The sequence below is a fragment of the Hemicordylus capensis genome, chromosome 2, assembly GCF_027244095.1.
Source record: "Hemicordylus capensis ecotype Gifberg chromosome 2, rHemCap1.1.pri, whole genome shotgun sequence".
NCBI classification, from domain to species: domain Eukaryota; kingdom Metazoa; phylum Chordata; class Lepidosauria; order Squamata; family Cordylidae; genus Hemicordylus; species Hemicordylus capensis.
The window spans coordinates 239,870,066-239,890,305 of record NC_069658.1 but is presented as its reverse complement, the minus strand read 5'-3'; the positions used below and the strand labels follow the sequence as shown (position 1 = coordinate 239,890,305).

At 47.2% G+C, this 20,240-nt stretch overlaps 1 protein-coding gene and 1 long non-coding RNA gene across 4 annotated transcripts in view; one reads left to right on the top strand and one right to left on the bottom strand.

Annotated features, from left to right (window-relative positions):
• The first annotated feature begins 290 nt into the window (after window positions 1-290).
• Window positions 291-20,240, top strand: part of LOC128347528 (major histocompatibility complex class I-related gene protein-like) — a 39,245-nt gene continuing 19,295 nt past the window's right edge. For 2 of the 3 annotated variants that reach the window (XM_053302438.1, XM_053302439.1), the window contains exons 1-2: window positions 3,176-3,392; window positions 17,789-18,064. In XM_053302438.1, the coding sequence (XP_053158413.1) occupies window positions 3,188-3,392; window positions 17,789-18,064 (481 nt within the window). In that variant the 5' untranslated portion in view covers window positions 3,176-3,187. Of the gene's footprint in view, window positions 426-3,175; window positions 3,393-17,788; window positions 18,065-20,240 lie in introns of those variants that run through there. The other variant, XM_053302440.1, reaches the window with a different exon arrangement.
• On the bottom strand, window positions 6,219-16,362 carry LOC128347621 (uncharacterized). The gene is made up of 3 exons (XR_008317622.1): window positions 16,228-16,362; window positions 9,482-9,546; window positions 6,219-6,520 (listed from the first exon to the last, which is right to left on the bottom strand). It is a non-coding gene; the product is annotated as an uncharacterized LOC128347621 (long non-coding RNA).

Below are 20,240 nucleotides of genomic sequence, written 5' to 3'. Positions count from 1 at the left end.
TGGTAAGCTCCAGTCAGCCACCACATCCTTTATTCCTGTCCCACTCCCACACGAGATGAAAGCGAGGAGGTCGTGTCTCAAAGCTCTGCGAGTCAGACTTCTTTCCGTGCTGTATTCAAACTAAGTAAGTTTCATTTCTCAAAATTTCTTTCCGCTCACAAGCAGCCCGCTGGGAATTTACCGAGCAACTGAATGCGAAACTATATGCGCATTTTGCCTATTGGGCGAATCTCGCTCCCCCCCGCCACCCCTTCAGCCAATCGCGGCTCTTGCTCGGAGTCTTTCACACGCCTGTTCCTACTAGCATTCGGCATTGTGAAAAGTGAGCGCCTGCCTGGTGGGGCATGAGCTCCGGATGGATTCGCCGCGAGGGCCCCTCTCGCCCTTGGGGATCTTTAGCCTTCTTCTTCTGACCCCCTGCTCTTGTGAGTAACTTTCTTAGCGGATACATTCCTGTATGGGCGAAGGAAGGGCGCATTTGGTACCGGGTCGAATGCCGGGGTGGGTGGGTAGGTAGGTAGGAGTGACTCTAGCCTATGCAGCGCATTTCTTGGGCATGCAAAAAAAGAGAGACAGGTTTAGGGTGTCTCCGTGAACCAAGGCGGAGCCAGCGCTCCTTGCAGATCCCTGATCCTGACCCTGCTCCTTGATCCGTTGCCTGTTTGCCTGCTTCGATCACTGCTCGCAACTTTTCCTTCTCTTGCTGCTGCTGCTGCTCCTCTAGGAGACTGTCCCCTAAGGCTCTGCTTCATGTTTGGGAGGACTTGTACAAATGTCCGCTAGGGATTGGGGTCCCAGATGTGGGGAGTGGTTGGGGGAAAGGAGCTGTCATTTCCCCTGGAAAACATGTATGCCTGAGTAACACACACTTCTGCCCTCAAGTTCTTTAAGGAAGTGGCTGTTGTGCCTTCAGATGTTAATGCCCCTCCCCCTGAGGACTTCCTGCTGTACAACGCCTAGCACAGCATCCTCCTACAAATAGGTGTAACTATAAGTTGTCTAATACAAGTTTTATTCCTTTATTTGAATAAACCACAGAACAGCCTTCCTGCTTCTTGGGTCTGTTGCTTTAAAGTAAAGGTAAAGTGTGCTGTCAAGTCAATTTTGACTCCTGGCGCCCACAGAGCCCTGTGGTTATCTTTGGTAGAATACAGGAGAGGTTTACCATTGCCTCCTCCCGCGCAGTATGAGATGATGCGTCCCGGCAACCCAGCGGATTGGCTGGGCGGTGGAGGCGCCGGATTGGCTGGTTGGCCGCGTAGGGAAGTGGCTGTTTGGGGAGGAAAAGGAAGGAAGGAAAGCGGGCAAGTGGAGAGGAGAACTGAATGGACTGGGGCAGAAGGGAGGGGAGAGAAAGCGGGGGAGCCTGGCTGGGCAGAGACAAACAGTTGGCCGCTTCGGAAGATGCTCTCTAGAGGGGGGGCTGCAGGAAGGAGCTGGCTGAACGCTTGGCGGCCCGACACCAGGGACTGGAGGAAGGAGGATGCGGCAGAAGGATTGGGGGGGAGGGGACTGAGGCAGAAGGCTTAGGGGAAAGGGAGTAGGAGAATTGGCCTGGCCTGGTGTTGGCCGCAGACTCTAGCAATTGAGAGAGGCGCGCGGGGGGAGAGGGAGCGCGAGGGGGAGAGGCGCGCGGGGGGAGAGGGAGCGCGAGGGGGAGAGGTGCGCGGGGGGAGAGGGAGCGCGAGCGGGAGAGGCGCGCGGGGGGGAGAGGGAGCGAGAGAGGCGCGCGGGGGAGAGGGAGCGCGGGGGGAGGGAGCGCGGGGGAGAGAGGCGTGCGGGGGGAGGGAGCGCGGGGGAGAGAGGCGTGCGGGGGGAGGGAGCACGAGCGAGAGAGGCGCGGGGGGGAGGGCGCGCGAGCGAGAGAGGCGCAGGGGGAGAGAGGAGCGCGGGGGGGAGGGAGCGCGGGGGAGAGGGAGCGCAAGCGAGAGAGGCGTGCGGGGGAGAGAGGCGTGCGGGGGAGAGAGGCGTGCGGGGGAGGGAGCGCGAGGGGGAGAGGCGCACGGGGGGAGAGGGAGCGCGAGGGGGAGAGGCGTGCGGGGGGAGAGGGAGCACGAGGGGGAGAGGCGCACGGGGGGAGAGGCGCGCGGGGGGAGAGGGAGCGCGAGCGGGAGAGGCGCGCGGGGGGAGAGGGAGCGAGAGAGGCGCGTGGGGGAGAGGGAGCGCGGGGGGAGGGAGCGCGGGGGAGAGAGGCGTGCGGGGGGAGGGAGCGCGGGGGAGAGAGGCGTGCGGGGGGAGGGAGCACGAGCGAGAGAGGCGCGGGGGGGAGGGCGCACGAGCGAGAGAGGCGCAGGGGGAGAGAGGAGCGCGGGGGGGAGGGAGCGCGGGGGAGAGGGAGCGCAAGCGAGAGAGGCGTGCGGGGGAGAGAGGCGTGCGGGGGAGAGAGGCGTGCGGGGGAGGGAGCGCGAGGGGGAGAGGCGCGGGGGAGCGACAGCGCGAGCGAGAGAGGCGCAAGTGGAGAGGTTGTGGGGGGGGCAGAGCGAGCGAGAGAGCTGTGGGAGGACCAGCCAAACAAATTCTCCCAACTAACCCCCAAAAGGAAATGAACTACCACACAGATGCTCTGTGCGGGTCCAGCTAGTCTTATATTGCTGCTGCCCAATATAGTACCAGCGGGGATTCAAACCGGCTACCTTCTGCTTGTTAGTCAAACATTTCCCTGCTGTGCCAGCAAACTTCAAAAGTTGTTAGAAAACCAGTATTGATTTCTAGAAACACTCCAATACATCTAAGATATTTCAAATACATATTCCTTCCACCATCACATGCAATCATAGGCGTAACGATGGGGGGGGCAGGGGGGGCACGTGCCCCAGGCGCCATCTTTGTGGGTCACGTGGGGGGCGCCGCCATGACCCCTGCTGTTCCCCAGATTGATTTTTTAAAAAAAAATTAATACAAATTTCTCTGGCAAGGAAGGGAGTGCGTCGGCGCCCCCTCCCACGAGCGGTCCCTTCCGCGCCCGCGCCCCCCCCCATTGCTTTGCTGGCCTGCTGCCTGGCTTGGTGGCGGGTGCCGCGGTGGGCGCCTTTCATGTGCTGCCTGTGCTTTGGCTGAGGCTCGCTGTCGCTCTACTTATCACTATCAGGCGCCAGCAGCCAGAAAGAGGCCCCCTCTAGTGGCTTGCAAGTTGCCGGGTCTCTAGTCAGTGTCATGTGATGCACGCACGCGCGACTTGGCCGGCGGCATGCCGAGTCGCTCCTCCGCTCGGTTCACCTGCACGTGGTGGCGCGGTCGCGAAGGAGAGCGTCGGACTTGTTGCTGGCTGCAGCAGGCACAGGAGGACACAGCAGGGACACCCGGCACAAGAAGGATTCGTTGGCGGGCGGGTGGACTGGAACCACCAGACCTCGAGAGTGAGAGTCGCATTATTAAGCTGTGGTCACAACAAGGTGTGTGTTTTCCTGTATCAATCCCCGATTCCCGTTCTGCCACAGCCACTTCCTGCCTGCCTGCCTGCATCTGGTGGTGGAAGCAACCCCCCTCCTGCCCCAAGTTCCTGCTCATGGGTTTGATGTTCAAGATAAGGTTCCTTGTTGTGGGCAGGAGAAAAAGAGAGAGAGGGAGGTGTCGGAGACGAAGACGCTGGCGGGTGGGGGAGTTGCGGTCTTTGCGGGGAAAGGAGCTGTTTGTTGCCCGAGAGAAGGGGCGTGGCTAGCCTAAGGAGGAGTTCCACACATCTTCCTGTGAGTAGCACAGCGCTACGAGTTGTTTTGGAAGTGCCTCTTTTCTCCCCCCCCCTTCCTCGTCGCCTCCATGTGTGCTGCTTCTCCTCATAACTCCTGCCTGCACTTACTATTCAGGATGGAGATTCACACTTTCTGGCGTATGTGCTCAGAGCAAAAGCACGGGGCTTAATTTTGCAGGCTGCTTTCAGAACTTCTATAGCTTTTGTATGTTGTTACGGGCATGTCATCATTAAACATTCATAGTTTACAGTTTTAACTGCCCAAAGTGCTTTGCAATGATCACATCCAGTCATATAACCATTTTCTGACATCAGACTTAGTAAAGAGGAGTTAATAACGGGAGCCGTGCTTGTGATTCATTTACTTAAAGCTTCGCCAATGAGGACAATTTAGCAACAAGGACGAGTCGACGGAGCATTGAGCAAGGAACAATAGGTGTGTGTGATCTCTTTTGCCTCGCAGTGAAAAGCCCAGCAGGGGGCTCAAATTACAATAGTCTATTGTGTGGGCTGGGGGAATCCAGCCGCGAGGCTCCCCTGAAGGCTCTTCCAGCTTGATCTCTTATTTGACTTAAAAATTGTATTGTTGTGGGAATTTCTTTCTTTCTGTTTTAAAGTCACTGTCTGCTAGGCATGCAACTCCTGCAAACCTGACTTACAGAAACACGACCCTTAGCAATGCTGGGCTAGGCTAGCTGAGCACAGCCGGGCTGTAGGTTAGTCAGAGAAAGTCCCTTGCCTTTTCTAAACGCAGCCAAAAACTGGGCGGGCCGGGCCGAGCTGAGTATATGGTGAATTTTGTGGCATTCTGAGCCTTATCGGTAAAGAGACTTGGCCATTATTTTTGTCTTCCAATGCAAATTGCAAAAATTCATTTTTTTTAAACAGGCATTTATTGGCATTTCTCCTCCTCCTGCGGCACAAACTCTCTGGTTAGAACAATCTTAGGCTATTGTGAATGGAGTTGTATCATGTATTTGCATGTCTCCCGTGGGTGCTTTATACATTAGAACACTTTAAAGTGGCTGTTGTAAAGAACTCGCTTCTACAAGAAACTCCTTGAGAATATTAATTAATCTGTGGAAGAGTTCTTGGAAATATTATCCTTTAAAATATTGTAATATGTTGAGCAACCCAGCAGAGAGGTGGGGGGGGATGGGGCGTTTTAGATAGTGGGGAAGGATTAACAATTGTTTTTATGAATAGATTTGGTTTCTGTTTCTGTGAACTTGATCAAAGGCTGTTAGCTCTGTTTTAAGAGCTTGTGCCAGGAGTTCTCAACTTCTAGTCCAACATCATTTGGGGACCCAACTCCCATCATGGCTTTTAGAAAAAATCTACTTGTACATGTGTTTTCTGGAAAATCCTTTACAAACATTGGTTTCAGGAAAAAAATCCACTTAGACACGTGGTTTCCTTTATGTCAAGCTCATTTTTAAGTTGAGGCTGCACAAATATTTTAAATAAGGAGTTATAGATTGTATCCCCCTGGCAAATTTAATTTTAAAGGCTGTAATTATGTATTTGTGATCTTGATATATTGAAGTATATTAAATGTATTGGTATATCCATATTAAGCTTTCATGATTTAGGGTACTCTTCTATTAATATAGTGACCTAAGTATAATGTAGTCTGTATCATCATTGCATCATAATTCTGTTGTTTGAGATACAGGCCAACTCCACAGGGTTGTGAGGAAAAAACACATGTGTGTCAGTCGGAGGTATGTTGGGGGCGGCGGCGGGGGGGCACGGGGGGCGCAATTTCAGTGCTTGCCCCGGGCGCCGTTTTCCCTAGTTACGCCTCTGCATGCAATTCATTCCCCCCAACTGTTTCCAGGTTTCTTTTTCTTTTAAGTGAATGTGGTCAAAGAAAAGAAAGTCCTTATGGAACACTGACCTTTGGGAAACTGGTGCTGCTTCTGATTTTTAGCCTACTTTCCAGTTGGCTTATAATCACTCAGCATCCTTTGTATGTTTCTGTGTGTCCACCGCTATCAACTTTGCAGTGCCTGAATCGATATGAACCAAACTGGGTACTGTTGTAGGGACACATAGGGAATCTCAAATGCATAGTTTGTGATGCTGTCATCCATTCCAGTTCAAGATAGCGGATGCGTAAACGTCTGAGGTGCAAGTGGACTAACTTGTGAATTGCCTAACTGATTTCAACCAAATTTGTTACAGCCGTAGGGACACATGGTGGACAACATCATTACGAACAAACTACACCACTGAGGTGTCCCTATATTTCCCTACAACTGTTGTTCATATTGGTTCAGGCATTGAGAAGTTGATGGTGTGTTGGTGGCGGGGTGGGGAGGGGGAAACACACACAAGGACAGATGCAAGGACACACACACGGAATGCCAGAACGCTACTTTCCAGTAAGCCTACTGAAAAGTAGGCTAATAAGCAGTATAAACACTTTTAAGTAAAACAAGTGAACAAATAAGATATTTGTGGGCTGAGGAGTAAAATCCAAGTGGTACACCCAACAAAAGAAATTAATTGTAGGAAAATTTTAAATATGACCATTTGCCAACTTTTAATGGAACCCCAATTCTCCCCCTAAGGGAGCCTCTTCACTCTGCCATGTGGCAGAACTGGCAGAAGTGCATGCTAGGTGGGATGGTTCTGAAAATCCTTAGGGTATTACTTTGCTCACATGGGGCACAAGGAACTTGCTTCATGGATTATTTCAGTATTGTTGCAAAGAGGAACTTTCCTGTTCTTCTACAAGATGCACTCAGAGACAGGTTTGTTGTTTTTGGTCTGGGGAAGGCACGGCAAAGTGCCTTCTATATCTCATTTGACTGCAAGGAAGTTGAGCTGGAGGAAGAGATTAGAGAGAGCAGAGGAAGCCACATTTAGTACCTGTGGAACTGTTCAAAGTCACTGATAATTAGTTTTGCTTTTGAGCCCTGAGCATGTATGTGCGTTTGTGTGTGTGTACGTGTGCGTGTATATAACACACACACACACACACACACACACACACACACACACACGTATAAATCACACATGCCCAAAACTCACATAGAGGTTGATGCTGGTTGGTGTCTACTGAACTTATCTGAATCCAAGATTAAGTTCCCCCCACAAATTCTTTGATGTTAGAAATCAGAGGTCATCTGGAATTCAGAGCCCTGTTCATTTCAGGCAAACAGAGGTTCTAATTTTTTTCATCTGTGTGAGGAATGAGTTTTGTTCTGGGCGGCAGAATCGATGCAGTGTGTGCACATGTGCATTCAGAGTGGGGCCCTCCTGATTCAACCTGAGAGGGATCTAAAATTAACTGAGCGGACATCAAAAAACTTGTGAGCACGTGCATGTGCGCATGCCTTAGAGGGAACACTGGAGGTATGACCTATATTTATTTTATGGGGCTCATCTTAAATTCAGAGTCATCTCCTATTCAGGCAAACATGGTCAGGTGAATAGCTATAGGAAAAGGATGCTGCATTGTGGTACCCAAAGCAGCCCATGATATGGGAACAGTGACAGCTTATGACCTCTGTGCGCCTGAGGCAGAGCAACAGATGCCATCCCCTCTTGTGCTCCCCCTTTCCCTTCTTTAAAGTGGGGGGGGTCAGGAGGGCATCTTGCTGCTTTGCTGTTGCCCCAATAATCTGGTGCCTGAGGTGATGAGATGCTCACCTGATGGAAGGGCCACCCTTGTATGGGACATACAGGCTGACACCTAGACTAAATTATTCCTCAGTAGTCCTATTGAAATTACGTATTCCTACAGAGTAACTCCTGAGTAGCTGAGACTGAATGTCAGCCACAGAGACAGATTCCCCTCACCTCCAGAAAGGGGTATGGCAGTGGTGTTGTTGCCAATGTTGTGTGTGCACTTATTGTGACGTTGCTTTTGATTGACAGGTTTTTGTTATGCTTGTTTGATAGGAGGCAACAGGCGGAAAAAAGCGGAATGAGTATACCACAGATAACAATAGCTTTATTATACAATCTCAAAGGGGAAAAGGTGGATAGCCCAGAATGTCAGTGTGTGTGTGTGTGTGTGTGTGTGTGTGTGTGTGTGTGTGTATAATATATACAGGTGAAACTCGGAAAATTAGAATATTGTGCAAAAGTCCATTAATTTCAGTAATGCAAATTAAAAGGTGAAACTGATATATGAGACAGGCGCATTACATGCAAAGCGAGATAAGTCAAGCCTTAATTTGTTATAATTATGATGATCATGGCGTACAGCTCATGAAAACCCCAAATCCACAATCTCAGAAAATTAGAATATTACATGGAACCAAGAAGACAAGGATTGAAGAATAGAACAATATCAGACCTCTGAAAGTATACAATGTACTGTGCTTGATTGGCCATCAAACTCGCCTGACCTGACCCCATAGAGAATCTATGGGGCATTGCCAAGAGAAGGATGAGAGACATGAGACCAAACAATGCAGAATTGCTGAAGGCCGCTAATGAAGCATCCTGGTCTTTCATAATACCTCATCAGTGCCACAGGCTGATAGCATCCATGCCACGCTGCATTGAGGCAGTAATTGCTGCAAAAGGGGCCCAAACCAAGTACTGAATACATATGCATGCTTATACTTTTCAGAGGTCTGATATTGTTCTATTCTTCAATCCTTGTCTTCTTGGTTCCATGTAATATTCTAATTTTCTGAGATTGTGGATTTGGGGTTTTCATGAGCTGTACGCCATGATCATCACAATTATAACAAATTAAGGCTTGACTTATCTCGCTTTGCATGTAATGCGCCTGTCTCATATATCAGTTTCACCTTTTAATTTGCATTACTGAAATTAATGGACTTTTGCACAATATTCTAATTTTCCGAGTTTCACCTGTGTGTGTGTGTGTGTGTATGTGTATATATATATATATATGTGTGTGTGTGTGTGTGTATATATGTATATATATATAGTATGCATAAAAATATAGACTATAAAATGAGTGGTCATAGCTCTGTAGTAGAGATTCTACTTTGCATGCTGGAGGTCCCAGGTTCAGTTTCTGGCAGGGTTCTTCTAGGGAGGGTTGGGAAACAGAGAGATCCCTGCCTGAAACCTTGGAGAGCTACTGCTAGTCAATGTAGACAGTTCTGAGCTAGATGGGCCAATAATCTGATTCTGCATAAGACAGCTGCATAGGTTCATCCTCTATAATGAAGCCCTAGAGTATAATCCCGTGTCCCTGCCTGTGTCTTTCTCGGCCGTTCTGGGCATGCGCGGAGCGCATAACCCTAACATTCCTGCCTTAACTGCTGCACAGTTTACCATTATTAAATGGCTACTCAGGAATTCTGAGGCAAATTGTGGGCTCCTTGGAAGTCTCCTGAAGGATATTTCTTCCACTTTCTCCTTCAGCCAGCTCCCTTCTCCTTGATATAATTTCCTACCTCGAAAATACCCTCTAGCTCCTGTCTCAGAGCCAAATTTCATATTTCCCCCTCTTGATCCATTTTTCTTCAGCCTATTTTTCAACCACTCTCTGCTCTCACTCGCCCACAGAACTCTCTCCAAGCCGAACATAGCAACACTACCTTGACAACAAGGTTCACCTAGCAACCGTACATCAAACACCTATTAACCCCTTGGGGAGCTGGTTTGATAAAAATCGATGATTAAAAAATAAATTGATTTTTAAAATTTTAAATTGTATTTTAATTTTTTTATTTTTGAAAAAAAAATCATTAAAAAAAGAACTAGGTCAACGATATCATCAAGAATATTTATCATAAGTTCCTTATATTCTATGAGCATGTGAAGAGCAGTATATGGGGATGAGCAATAACAGACCTGATCAATCCTATTCTTCAGGGGGTGTACATACAGAGCACACACACAGTCGAGCCCGTCTCTCCCTAAAAGTGCAATGACAGAGGTGGTCATTAAATGAATACAGTAGAGGATTTGGGTGTGTGTGGGTGGAGTAGACTTGAGCAAGGAGGGGTTATAAATTATAAATGCAAGGGATGTGGGGGAATAGAAAGAATAAACAAAAGTGAACTAAACATATCCATATAGCAATAGCAATAGCACTTACATTTATATACTGCTTTATAGCCGGAGCTCTCTAAGTGGTTTACAATGATTTAGCATATTGCCCCCAACATTCTGGGTACTCATTTTACCGACCTCAGAAGAATGGAGGAAACTTTTTGGGAATGTTTTCTTGTTTCTAGGAAGGAAACACTTGTCATGACAGCAGACTGTAAAAAACACCGCATTTGGAGATCTTTTAATGACGTTTCCGTGGGTAAGACAGGCATGTGTGTATAAGAACAGTCCTGCTGGATCAGGCCCAAGGCCCATCTAGTCCAGCATCCTCTTGCACACAGTGGCCCACCAGATGCTGCTGGAAGCCTACAGGCAGGAGTTGAAAGGGGCATGCCCTCTCTCCTGCTGTTACTCCCCCACAACTGGTACTCAGAGGCATCCTGCCTTTGAGGCTGGAGGTGGCCTGTAGCCTTCCGACTAGTATCCAATGATAGACCTCTCCTCCATGAAGTTATCCAAACCCCTCTTCAAGCCATCCAGGTTGTTGGCTATCACCACATCTTGTGGCAGAGAATTCCACAAGTTGATTATGTGCTGTGTGAAAAAGTACTTACATTTGTTGGTGCTAGATTTCCTGGCAATCAATTTCATGGGATGACCCCTGGTTCTAGTGTTATGTGAGAGGGAGAAGAATTACTCTCTATCCACTTTCTCCACACCATATAGACCTCTATCATGCCTCCCCTCAGTCACCTTTTTTCTAAACTAAAAAGCCCCAGGTGTTGTAGCCTTGCCTCATAAGGAAGGTGCTCTAGGCCCCTGATCATCTTGGTTGCCCTCTTCTGCACCTTTTCCAGTTCAACAATGTCCTCTTTTAGATGTGGTGACCAGAATTGTACGCAGTACTCCTGGTGTGGCCACACTATAGTTTTGTATAAGGGCATTATAATATTAGCTCTCCACCATGACCCCAAGATCCCTCTCCTGGTCAGTCACTGACAGCTCCGTTCCCATCAACATATACTTGAAGTTGGGGTTTTTCATCCCAGGGTGTTTCACTTTACACTTGCCAACACTGAACCGCATTTGCCACTTTGTCTCCCACTCTCCCAGTTTGGAGAGATCCTTTTGGATCTCCTCACAATACATTTTGGATTTCACTACCCAAAAGAGTTTGGTATAATCTGCAAATCTGGTCACCTCTCTGCTTACTCCTACCTCTAGATCATTTATAAATAAATTAAAAAGACCAGTACAGATCCCTGGGGGACCCCACTTCTTACTTCCCTCCATTGTGAAAGCTCTCCATTTATACCTACCCTCTGTTTCCTGTCTTTCAGCCAATTAACAATCCAACATGTACTTGTCCCCTTATCCCATGACTGCTAAGTTTCCTCAGGAGTCTTTGATGAGGAACTTTGCTGAAAGCTTTTTGGAAGTCCAGGTACTGTATACTATGTCAACTGGATCACCTTGATCCACACACTTGTTGACACTCTCAAAGAACTCCAAAAGGTTTATGAGGCAACATTTCCCTTTGCAGAAACCATGCTGGTTCTATCCCAGCAGGACCTGTTCTTCTATGTGCTTTACAATGTTATCCTTGAGGATGCTTTCCATCAATTTGCCTGGAACGGACGTTAAGCTGACCAGCCTGTAATCTCCCAGATCGCCCCTTTTTGAAAACCAGTGTTACATTTGCTACTTTCCAGTCCTCCGGTACAGAGCCTGATTGCAGGGATAAGTTATATCTTTTAGCAAGGAGGTCGGCAATTTCACATTGGAGTTCTTTGGCCCTGGCGATTTGCTAGTTTTCAGTTTTTCCAGACAGTTTAGAACATCATCTGTTGTCACTTCTATCTGAAACAATTCTTTAGTCTCCATCCCTGAAAAGCCTGGTTTAGGAACAGGTATATGCTCAGTGTCCTCTGCCGTGAAGACGGACGCAAAGAACTCATTTATCTTCTCTGCAGCCTCCATATTCTCCTTAATAATCCCTTTCACTCGCTCTTTGTCTAATGGTCCAACTGCCTCCCTGGCAATATTTAAAGAAGTTTTTGTTATTCCTCTTGATACTTTTAGCTAAATGGTCCTCAAACTCTCTTTTTGCCTCTCTTATTGTCACCTTGCATTTCTTTTGCCAGAGTTTGTGTTCCTTGTTGTTCTCTTCATTTGGACAGGCCTTCCAATTTCGGAAGGAAGTCTTCTTCCCTTTTATGGCTTCCTTGACTTTACCTGTTAGCCACGCTGGCATCCTCCTGGACTTAGTGGTACCTTTCCTCCTTTTGGGTATACAGTCTAACTGGGCTTCTAGTATTGAGGTTTTGAGTAAACTCCATGCATTCTGGAGCGAAGTGACTCTCCTGGTTTTCCCTTTCAGCTTTCTTTTCACCATACTCCTCATTTTGGAGAAGCTTCCGCTTCTGAAATTCAAAGAGTCTGTCTTAGACTTCCTTGGTGATTCTCTCCTTGCATGTCTGCTGAAATTGATTACACTATGGTCACTGTTCCCTAAAGGGTTGATGACACTGACATCACTCACCAAGTCCTGGGTGCCACTCAGGATTAAGTCCAGGGTCACCTTCTCTCTGGTTGGTTCCATGACTAACTGTTCTAGGGCACAGTCATTCCGCATGTCTCCAAATGTGGCCTCTTTGTCATTACCTGGCTGTGAATTTCCCCAGTCTATGTGTGGGTAATTGAAGTCACCCATTATTATTGCCCTGCCTCTCCTTGAAGCCTCCCTGATTTCCTGCTGCAATGCAAAGAGTGCATCAAAGAAATGTAAGGCCTGGTTGCCCAAATGAAACAGCATTATGAGAAATGTCTACCTATTATAATATGTACCTACCTCTGCCTCTGAATATGTATCAAGGTTATTTAAAACATTTGTAAACATTGTTTACTAGAAAATGATGATTTTCCTGATTGGTGATTTAAATCATTGAAATGCAGTCTTTCTATGAAGTGATTGAAATTAATTTGATTTAAATCTGATCAACCCTATTGGGGAGGTTCGAATCCCCCCAAATCCTAATAAAGGAAAAATAAAATAAAATAGATAACCTTACAAAAACAAACAAGCATCATCACTACCACCAGGTTCTCAGCAATGTTATGGCTGAGGGGTATAAAGCCCCAGAAGATCTTGGCTGTGGATGGTCTGGTTCATGCCCTTCTTGAAGTTGGCTGAGCCCTCTTTCAGGTTTGGTGGCAATGCCCAAAAGCTAAATGGAATTTTGTGGGAGGTGGTGTTGAGTGGGAGAATATTCATGGAAGATTCCCCCACCAGACCCCTGCTGTAGGTAGGTGTTCAGTTCTTTCCACTAGACGAGTAACTGTGTTCAATTTTTAACTTGAGATTTGTTGAGCTAACACTTGGAACCACAACACTGAGACCTCTTGAAACAGAAGCAAGTTGGTGCCAGAGTGCAGGAATCAGAAATACTGAGTACTGTCAGTGGCAGAATGGGTTGCAAATGTATTTATTTATTTTATTTTAAAGATTTATATCCTGAACTTTTGATCTGAAAGATTCCCAAGGTGGCATACAGTAAATGTATCTAAAAGTATGAAAGCTATGCCAGTGGCACAACTGAGAGAGATGTTGGGAAGACATCGGAGGCAGATTCTTGATCACAGGGGAGGGGAGGGGAAAGTGTCACCTAAGCCACACCCCCATGCTTCTCTAGCCACGCCCTCTTCCTCTCCTCAGGTTTGGCACTTGTCTGCAGAGGCAAGCACTGAACCCAGGGAGAGCTTCTCCTATATGATTTCGGACTCTGGCTGGCCACTATTTGAAATCGCAACATTTGGAATCACAGAGACTCAAGCCCTGTTCAGACATTGTATTGTATGTGTGCACAGGAGTCAATACAGTACATGTTTTTGTGTGAGTGACTGTACAGCACTCATAGGCGACACTCTTCTGTATACTGTTGTTTTTGACGGTACATGTTTTTGTGTGTGACTGTACACGCGTTCACTGAAAAGTGAACCTGGGTACAGGCCCCTCAAATCCAGGCAGGAGGGGTACTAGTGTACATGGGATGAATGTAATGCAGACCTTGATCAATTTTCTTTGGAGCTAGGAGTCAGCCCACAAATGTGGGAGCCAGACAGTGGACACTTGACAAAATTATCAAACTTAGTGATGGACATCATGGGCGCGGGTGTGTGTGGAATTTGTATGCCCACCCTGTACAGACATTAGCCCAATGCATACATTATGTTGTGCGAGTATACAGATGTCTGTACACACATACACATGCTTGTGTGAATGACTGTACCTGTGTTCCTTTTAAAAGCGAACCTGGATACAGGCCCTTGAAATGCTTGGTACAGATAGGAAGCGTACTTCTGTACCTGCATTCAGCATAAAACATGTGAATGTCTGTACCTGTGTATAGATCTATACCAAAACTCATTCTGCACACAGATGGAAAAAAAATTAGAGGGACCACTGATCTATAACTGTGTACCCTCATGGTATGAGTGTTGAACATAACATGTGAATGGGCCTGCTGTGGTAGTGGCGTGGTGGTTATATCCTCATTCCAAGTAGTTTACGTAGAACAGAAGCAGGGCTGCCTGGGACAAACAACGATTTTATTAAATAACGATTCCTCTGGATATAGTCTTGGCACCATGGCTCCTTATCCCCTGGGGTTTGTCAAGTCCAATCTAATGTGTGAATAATTGTACACACATAGAGATTTGTATGTGTGTACAATATGTTCAGGTTGAGCATAACTGGTGAATAGGGCTTCTGTCTCTCTGGATTTAGCGCTTGCTACCTCATGGCACAGAGGGGATGACTTGACCAGCAAGCCAGAGGTTGCCAGTTCAAATCCCCACTGGTATGTTTCCCAGACTATGGACTACAGCTCCCACAATCCTCAGCCATCAGTCGGTGTTGACTCCTGGTGACCACAGGAGCCTTGTGGTTGTCTTTGGTAGAATACAGGAGGGGTTTACCATTGCCATCTCCCACGCAGTATGAGATGATGCTTTTCAGCATCTTTCTATATCGCTGCTGCCCGATATAGGTGTTCCCGATAGTCTGGGAAACATACCAGCGGGGATTTGAACTGGCAACCTCTTGCTCCCACTGCTGCACCATTTGGTGGCTGTTGGAAATGTAGCACACTAGAATGTTGAGAGATATGTTTTATATTCTGCAGACATATAAAGCCTGGATGGCTTTAAGAGGGGTTTGGATGACTTCATGGAGGAGAGGTCCATCAATGGCTACTAGTCGGAGGGTTGTGGGCCACCTCCAGTCTCAAAAGGCAGGATGCCTCTGAGTACCAGTTGCAGGGGAGTAATGGCAGGAGAGAGGGCAGGCCCTCAACTCCTGTCTGTGGCTTCTAGCGGCATCTGGTGGGCCACTGTGCGAAACAGAATGCTGGACTAGATGGGCCTCAGGCCTGATCCAGCAGGGCTGTTCTTATGTTCTTATGACAGAGCAACAGATTTTTTTTTTAATGTTCTGAAAATAGTTGGTAACTTTGAAAAAGTACAATTGAATCTTACAACTTTTGTTATATCAATTAGTTTGTTTCTTCATCTTTTTAAGTGTTAGAGAAAGAAAGCTTCGCAAATTGTTGTCAGTTCTCTGTACTTTGCCTTGCCTGAGCTTCTTTGTCTCTGAACCAGCTGTTTTGAAAATGTAAACAACTAAAAGAGGAAATTATAGAACAGCTGCTGTTTTCTCCATTATGGAACACCTGTCAGCACCATGAGTAAACATATGAGCATAAGAAGAGCTTTGTGGGATAAAAGTACATCTAGGCCAGCCTTCTGATTAACAGCCACCTTATTTATTTATATGTTTGTCTCTTGCTCTTCCTCCAAGGATCCCAAAGCAATCGTATACATGGTTGTATTTGTCCTCGCAACAACCCAGTGATACCTCAGGTTCCTAGAAACCTATGGTTTTGACAGCCAGTGTGGTGTAGTGATTAAAATGTTGGACTAGAACCTGGGAGACACAAGTTCAAATTACTGTCCAGCCTTGAAACTCGCAAGTTGATTTCTGGGCCAATCATGTACCTATCAACCTACCTCAGGTTAGGTTGATAGGTATATGATTGGCCCAGAAATCAACTTGCGAGGTTCAAGGCTGGGCAGTAATTTGAACTCGTGTCTCCCAGGTTCTAGTCCAACATTTTAATCACTACACCACACTGGCTGTCAAAACCATAGGTTTCTAGGAAGCCATTAGGATGGCATCGAGAGAAAGGATCCCTGCTGATACTTGCCCCCAGAATCTGGCATATTTTGATGGCCCAATGCTGAGGATTGTGGGCTACAGAAAATAAATGGCATCAAGGTAGAAATAAGGCCAATTGTTCTAGGTCTGGGCAACTTGGGATTTCCCTAACCCTGGATGCTATTCATGTTCTTTAGTAGATTTTATTTTTTAAAAGGTATGTTTAAATGGAAAGGGAAATGTTATAGTATATGGAAATTATGAACCAGACTTAGAAGTCCCCACCCTCAATTTGCAATATTTTGCAGAAAATTCAGAATAATTATGTTACCTGATATCACTGATTCCATTTGGGAGGAATGTTGTCCTTCGAGAGCAAAGTGATTAATCTAGTGGTTAGTCCAGCTGGGACTGTTACTAAAATTGAACAGGGCCGGGGTGGGTGGGTGTTTGCTCTCTCGCCCCCCTCCCCCCACCTCTTCAAAGAAGGAGGTGGGGAGGTGTAGGGGCAAGGGTGGCCCTTGAAGGGCCCCTCTTCACTTTTTGTCCCAGACTCTCCACCCAGTGTTCCCTCTAAGAGGGATTTCCAGATGTTGTTGACTACAACTCCCAGAATCCCCAGGCAAAAGCCATTTCCGCTGGGGATTCTGGGAGTTGTAGTCAACATCATCTGGAAATCCCTCTTAGATGGAACACTCTCCACCCCATAGCCCTCCTGAAGGCCAGTTTGAAATGGGTCCAGATAATCGTTCTCCTCCACTTCCATCTCTCCCCCGCCCATCCTCCCCGGGTTCTCATGCACTGCTCAGGTGCCCAGTAGGGACCTCACATGATTTCCACAGCACCACTTGCTGGCACGCTCTTCCTTTCAAAGAATAACCCATCCCTTTCCATTACCACTTTTGTGGTGAATGCAGAAGAGGGAAAGCAAGAGCTGGCTGGCAGGTGACATTGCAGAAATCACCCACTGTCCCTGCTGGGCATCTGAACAGCCTATGATATCCCCCTGGGAAAGCGGATGGAAGCCTGTAGGAGTGGGTGGAGGCTGAGTAAGCTCTCACTTAGAACTCGTATACGAGCTCTTCATATTGTGCAGGAGATGTTTTGCCATCTGGAAAGGGCCTCTCTCTTTTCTGTGCCATGCTTTGCTTCCTTTTCTACTCATTGCTCTCCAAAAGCGATTCCCTACCCTCTTCCCTACAGCCACCTAATGGCGCAGCGGGGAAATGATTTGACTAGCAAGCCAGAGGTTGCCGGTTTGAATCCCCGCTGGTATGTTCCCAGACTATGGGAAACGCCTCTATCAGGCAGCAGCGATACAGGAAGATGCTGAAAGGCATCATGTCATACTGAGCGGGAGGAGGCAATGGTCAACCCCTCCTGTATTCTACCAAAGAAAACCACAGGGCTCTGTTGTCGCCAGGAGTCGACACCGACCCGACACACCTGTTATCTTTACCTTACCCCAGGGCCGGACTGTGGGCACTGAGAGGGCGGTGGAATGTATGTGGGGAGGGCACCAGGTTTTGAGCAGAATGGGTAATTAACGGTGGGAGCACCCCGCGGGTGGGGTGTACCCCGAGGGTGGGGCATACAGGAATATGACTTGTTGCCCTGTGTCCAACCCTGCCTTACCCTCTTCCCTAATTTTCCCCCAGCTCCATATGCCAGTGTACCCTCTCCACTTTCATCTTCCTCCTTAATTGTGCTTCCTCCTTACCTGGACTATCCCCAGTGCTTATAGGTAGACTGCTATCTCCTCCCCAGCCCCCAAAACACACATACCCTGGATCACCTCAGCTGGGACTATAAAACTGCAAGATCTTTAAGGGACTGTTTCTTGGGTTTATCCTGCAGATGCTCCTTAACTTTGCTCTGTGTCCCCTTCCCAGGTTCCTCCTCCCATTCTCTGAAGTATTTCTTTATGTCGGTGTCGGAGCCTGACCAGGGGCTGCCCAAGTTCATTTCTGTGGGGTATGTGGATGACCAGCCCTTCGTTCACTATGACAGCAACAGCAGGAGGTCAGTGCCTCAAGTGCCCTGGATGAAGAAGGCCGAGAAGGTGGATCCTAAGTACTGGCATAAGCTCACTCAGATGTCGCAGGGGACTGAGGAGGTGTACAGAATTAACTTGGCAAAAGCGATGGATCGCTACAACAACACTGAGGGTGAGTGAAGGGTGGGAGGCACCCCCTTGTTCCTTCCTCCTGGGTAGGGGGTGGGGGAAGGATTTTGCTCCTGGGAGGAAGGGTTGGACAGAGGGTGGAAGGAAAAGGGAAGTTCATGTTTGTTCCTTTTTCCCATTCACAAATCCTCATCTGCCCTCCCCAGTTACTTCTGCTATAATCAGAAGGGATAAGTGGGTGATTGGAAATGGGGCACACAAAATTTCCCTTCAACCCAGAGGAAAGATCAGGGTCTTGATGGGCACTAGGGAGGTGTGGGGTATGGGGTAAGAGCTGCCCCCCTGCAGATGGCAACCCCTGCCCAGAAAAGGTAGCAGGAAGCTGGCAATCCTAGTTCTGTACCCGCTAAATGCAAATTCCGTAGGAGAAAAATAGCCACTGCATCTTGCCCTCCCACAAGGCTTACCTCCTTCCAAGGATGGACACAGACATATTTGTGCTTTCTGGGGAGTGGAGGCGGAGGAGATTGGCATTAGGGCAGTATGTGGAGTGGAATGGGGCGATGGGGACAAATATATCCTAAGGCAGAATGATATACTTGTCCCCATTGCCCCATTGTAAGGAAAAAGAGGGAACCAGCCTAGGCTCCCTAAGAAAGAAATGCCACAGATATGGTGCCATCACCACAAAGACTCTGCTCTGGTAGCTGTACGTTCTGCAGCAATGGAGTAGAGCACAGAGCCTCCATAGCTGGTGGCCACACAGAGACGGGCCTTCTCGGTCGCTGCCCCGAGATTGTGGAATGCGGTCCCTGCTGAGATACGATCCTCTCCATCTCTGGCAATTTTCAAAAAACACTTGAAAACCCATCTTTTCGCCCAAGCTTTCTCAGCTTCCTAAATTTTTAGGTTTTAATTTCTGGTTTATTTTTAAATTGTTGTTTTTCGTTTTTGTATATGTTTTTAACTTGTTTTATGCTATTGTTAACCACCCAGAGACGAAAGTTTGGGGCGGTGTACAAATCTGATAATATAATAAATAAATAAAAATAGCTGATCTTAAGGGCCAGGCAGGTTGATACGGGAGCAGGCGGCCCTTAATCAAGCCCCAAGCTATTTACCGCTTTAAAAGTTAAAGCCATCGCTTTGAATAGAGCCTGGAAGTGTAATGGTAACCAGCAGAGCTGCGACAAAAATGGTATAATAGCTTGCTCTGACCACTATTTTGCAGCCACAATCTGTACCATCAGCTTCCGAACAGTCCTGCAAGGCAGCCCCATGTATGGGCATTACAACTGTCTCTTATATGCAGTAAGGAGAGAGCAACTGTCCCTGTTCCACCCCAGCATCTCTCCAATGGCTGTGGCTGTTGCTGGTGTCTACCTTGTATTTATTTTTAGATTTGTGAGTCCTTTGGGCACAGGGAATAATCCTAATTATCGTTCTTTGAGAAGACTTTTTGAAAAGAAGCATATATGTATTTATAAGAATAATAACAACAATAAAATAATTAAAGGGACTGCATCACTGCTGGCTCAAGAAAGTAGGGATCACTCTGTCTCCCCAAAGAGACATTCATCACCTCTCTACAGCTCAACTCCCCAAACTCAGTCTGGCTGACTTTAACAAGCCAAGATGTGCAGGGACCAAGAGTGCATGCAAAAGAGCACTTTGAAATCAAAGCTGTGTCTTAGTACTAGTTATAACTATTGCATTGTATCAGTGTTTCAGTTGGCGGGGTGCAATGAATTGAGGCCAATGCGAGGGATCAGTATGATGCATCAATGAGGAGTGGGCGTCCCTGAAACCCAGAACTCAACTCAATTCCATTGTCAGCATGGAAATTGGCTGCCTTCTAGGCAGCCACAGCGCCAGTACTTTAAAATTATTATTATTATTATTTCTTGTTTACACAGTCAGACAGGTGTTATTGACTGGTTTGTTTTATCCAGACATCGAGTCCTTCCCAAGGACCTGGGATGGCTGAATTTTATTGTCAATTGTTATAGATATCGTCGCAGAATATAGGCTGTTCCCAGTAAAGCTGCTTTTTGTAATTGGCTGATGGTGATTTCTGTGGCCCCTATGGTGTTGAGGTGCTCTTCAAGGTCTTTTGGAACTGCACCCAGGGCACCAATGACCACTGGGATTATTTTGGTCTTTTTCTGCCACAGCCTTTCAATTTCAATTTGTAGATCTTTGTATTTGGTGATTTTTTT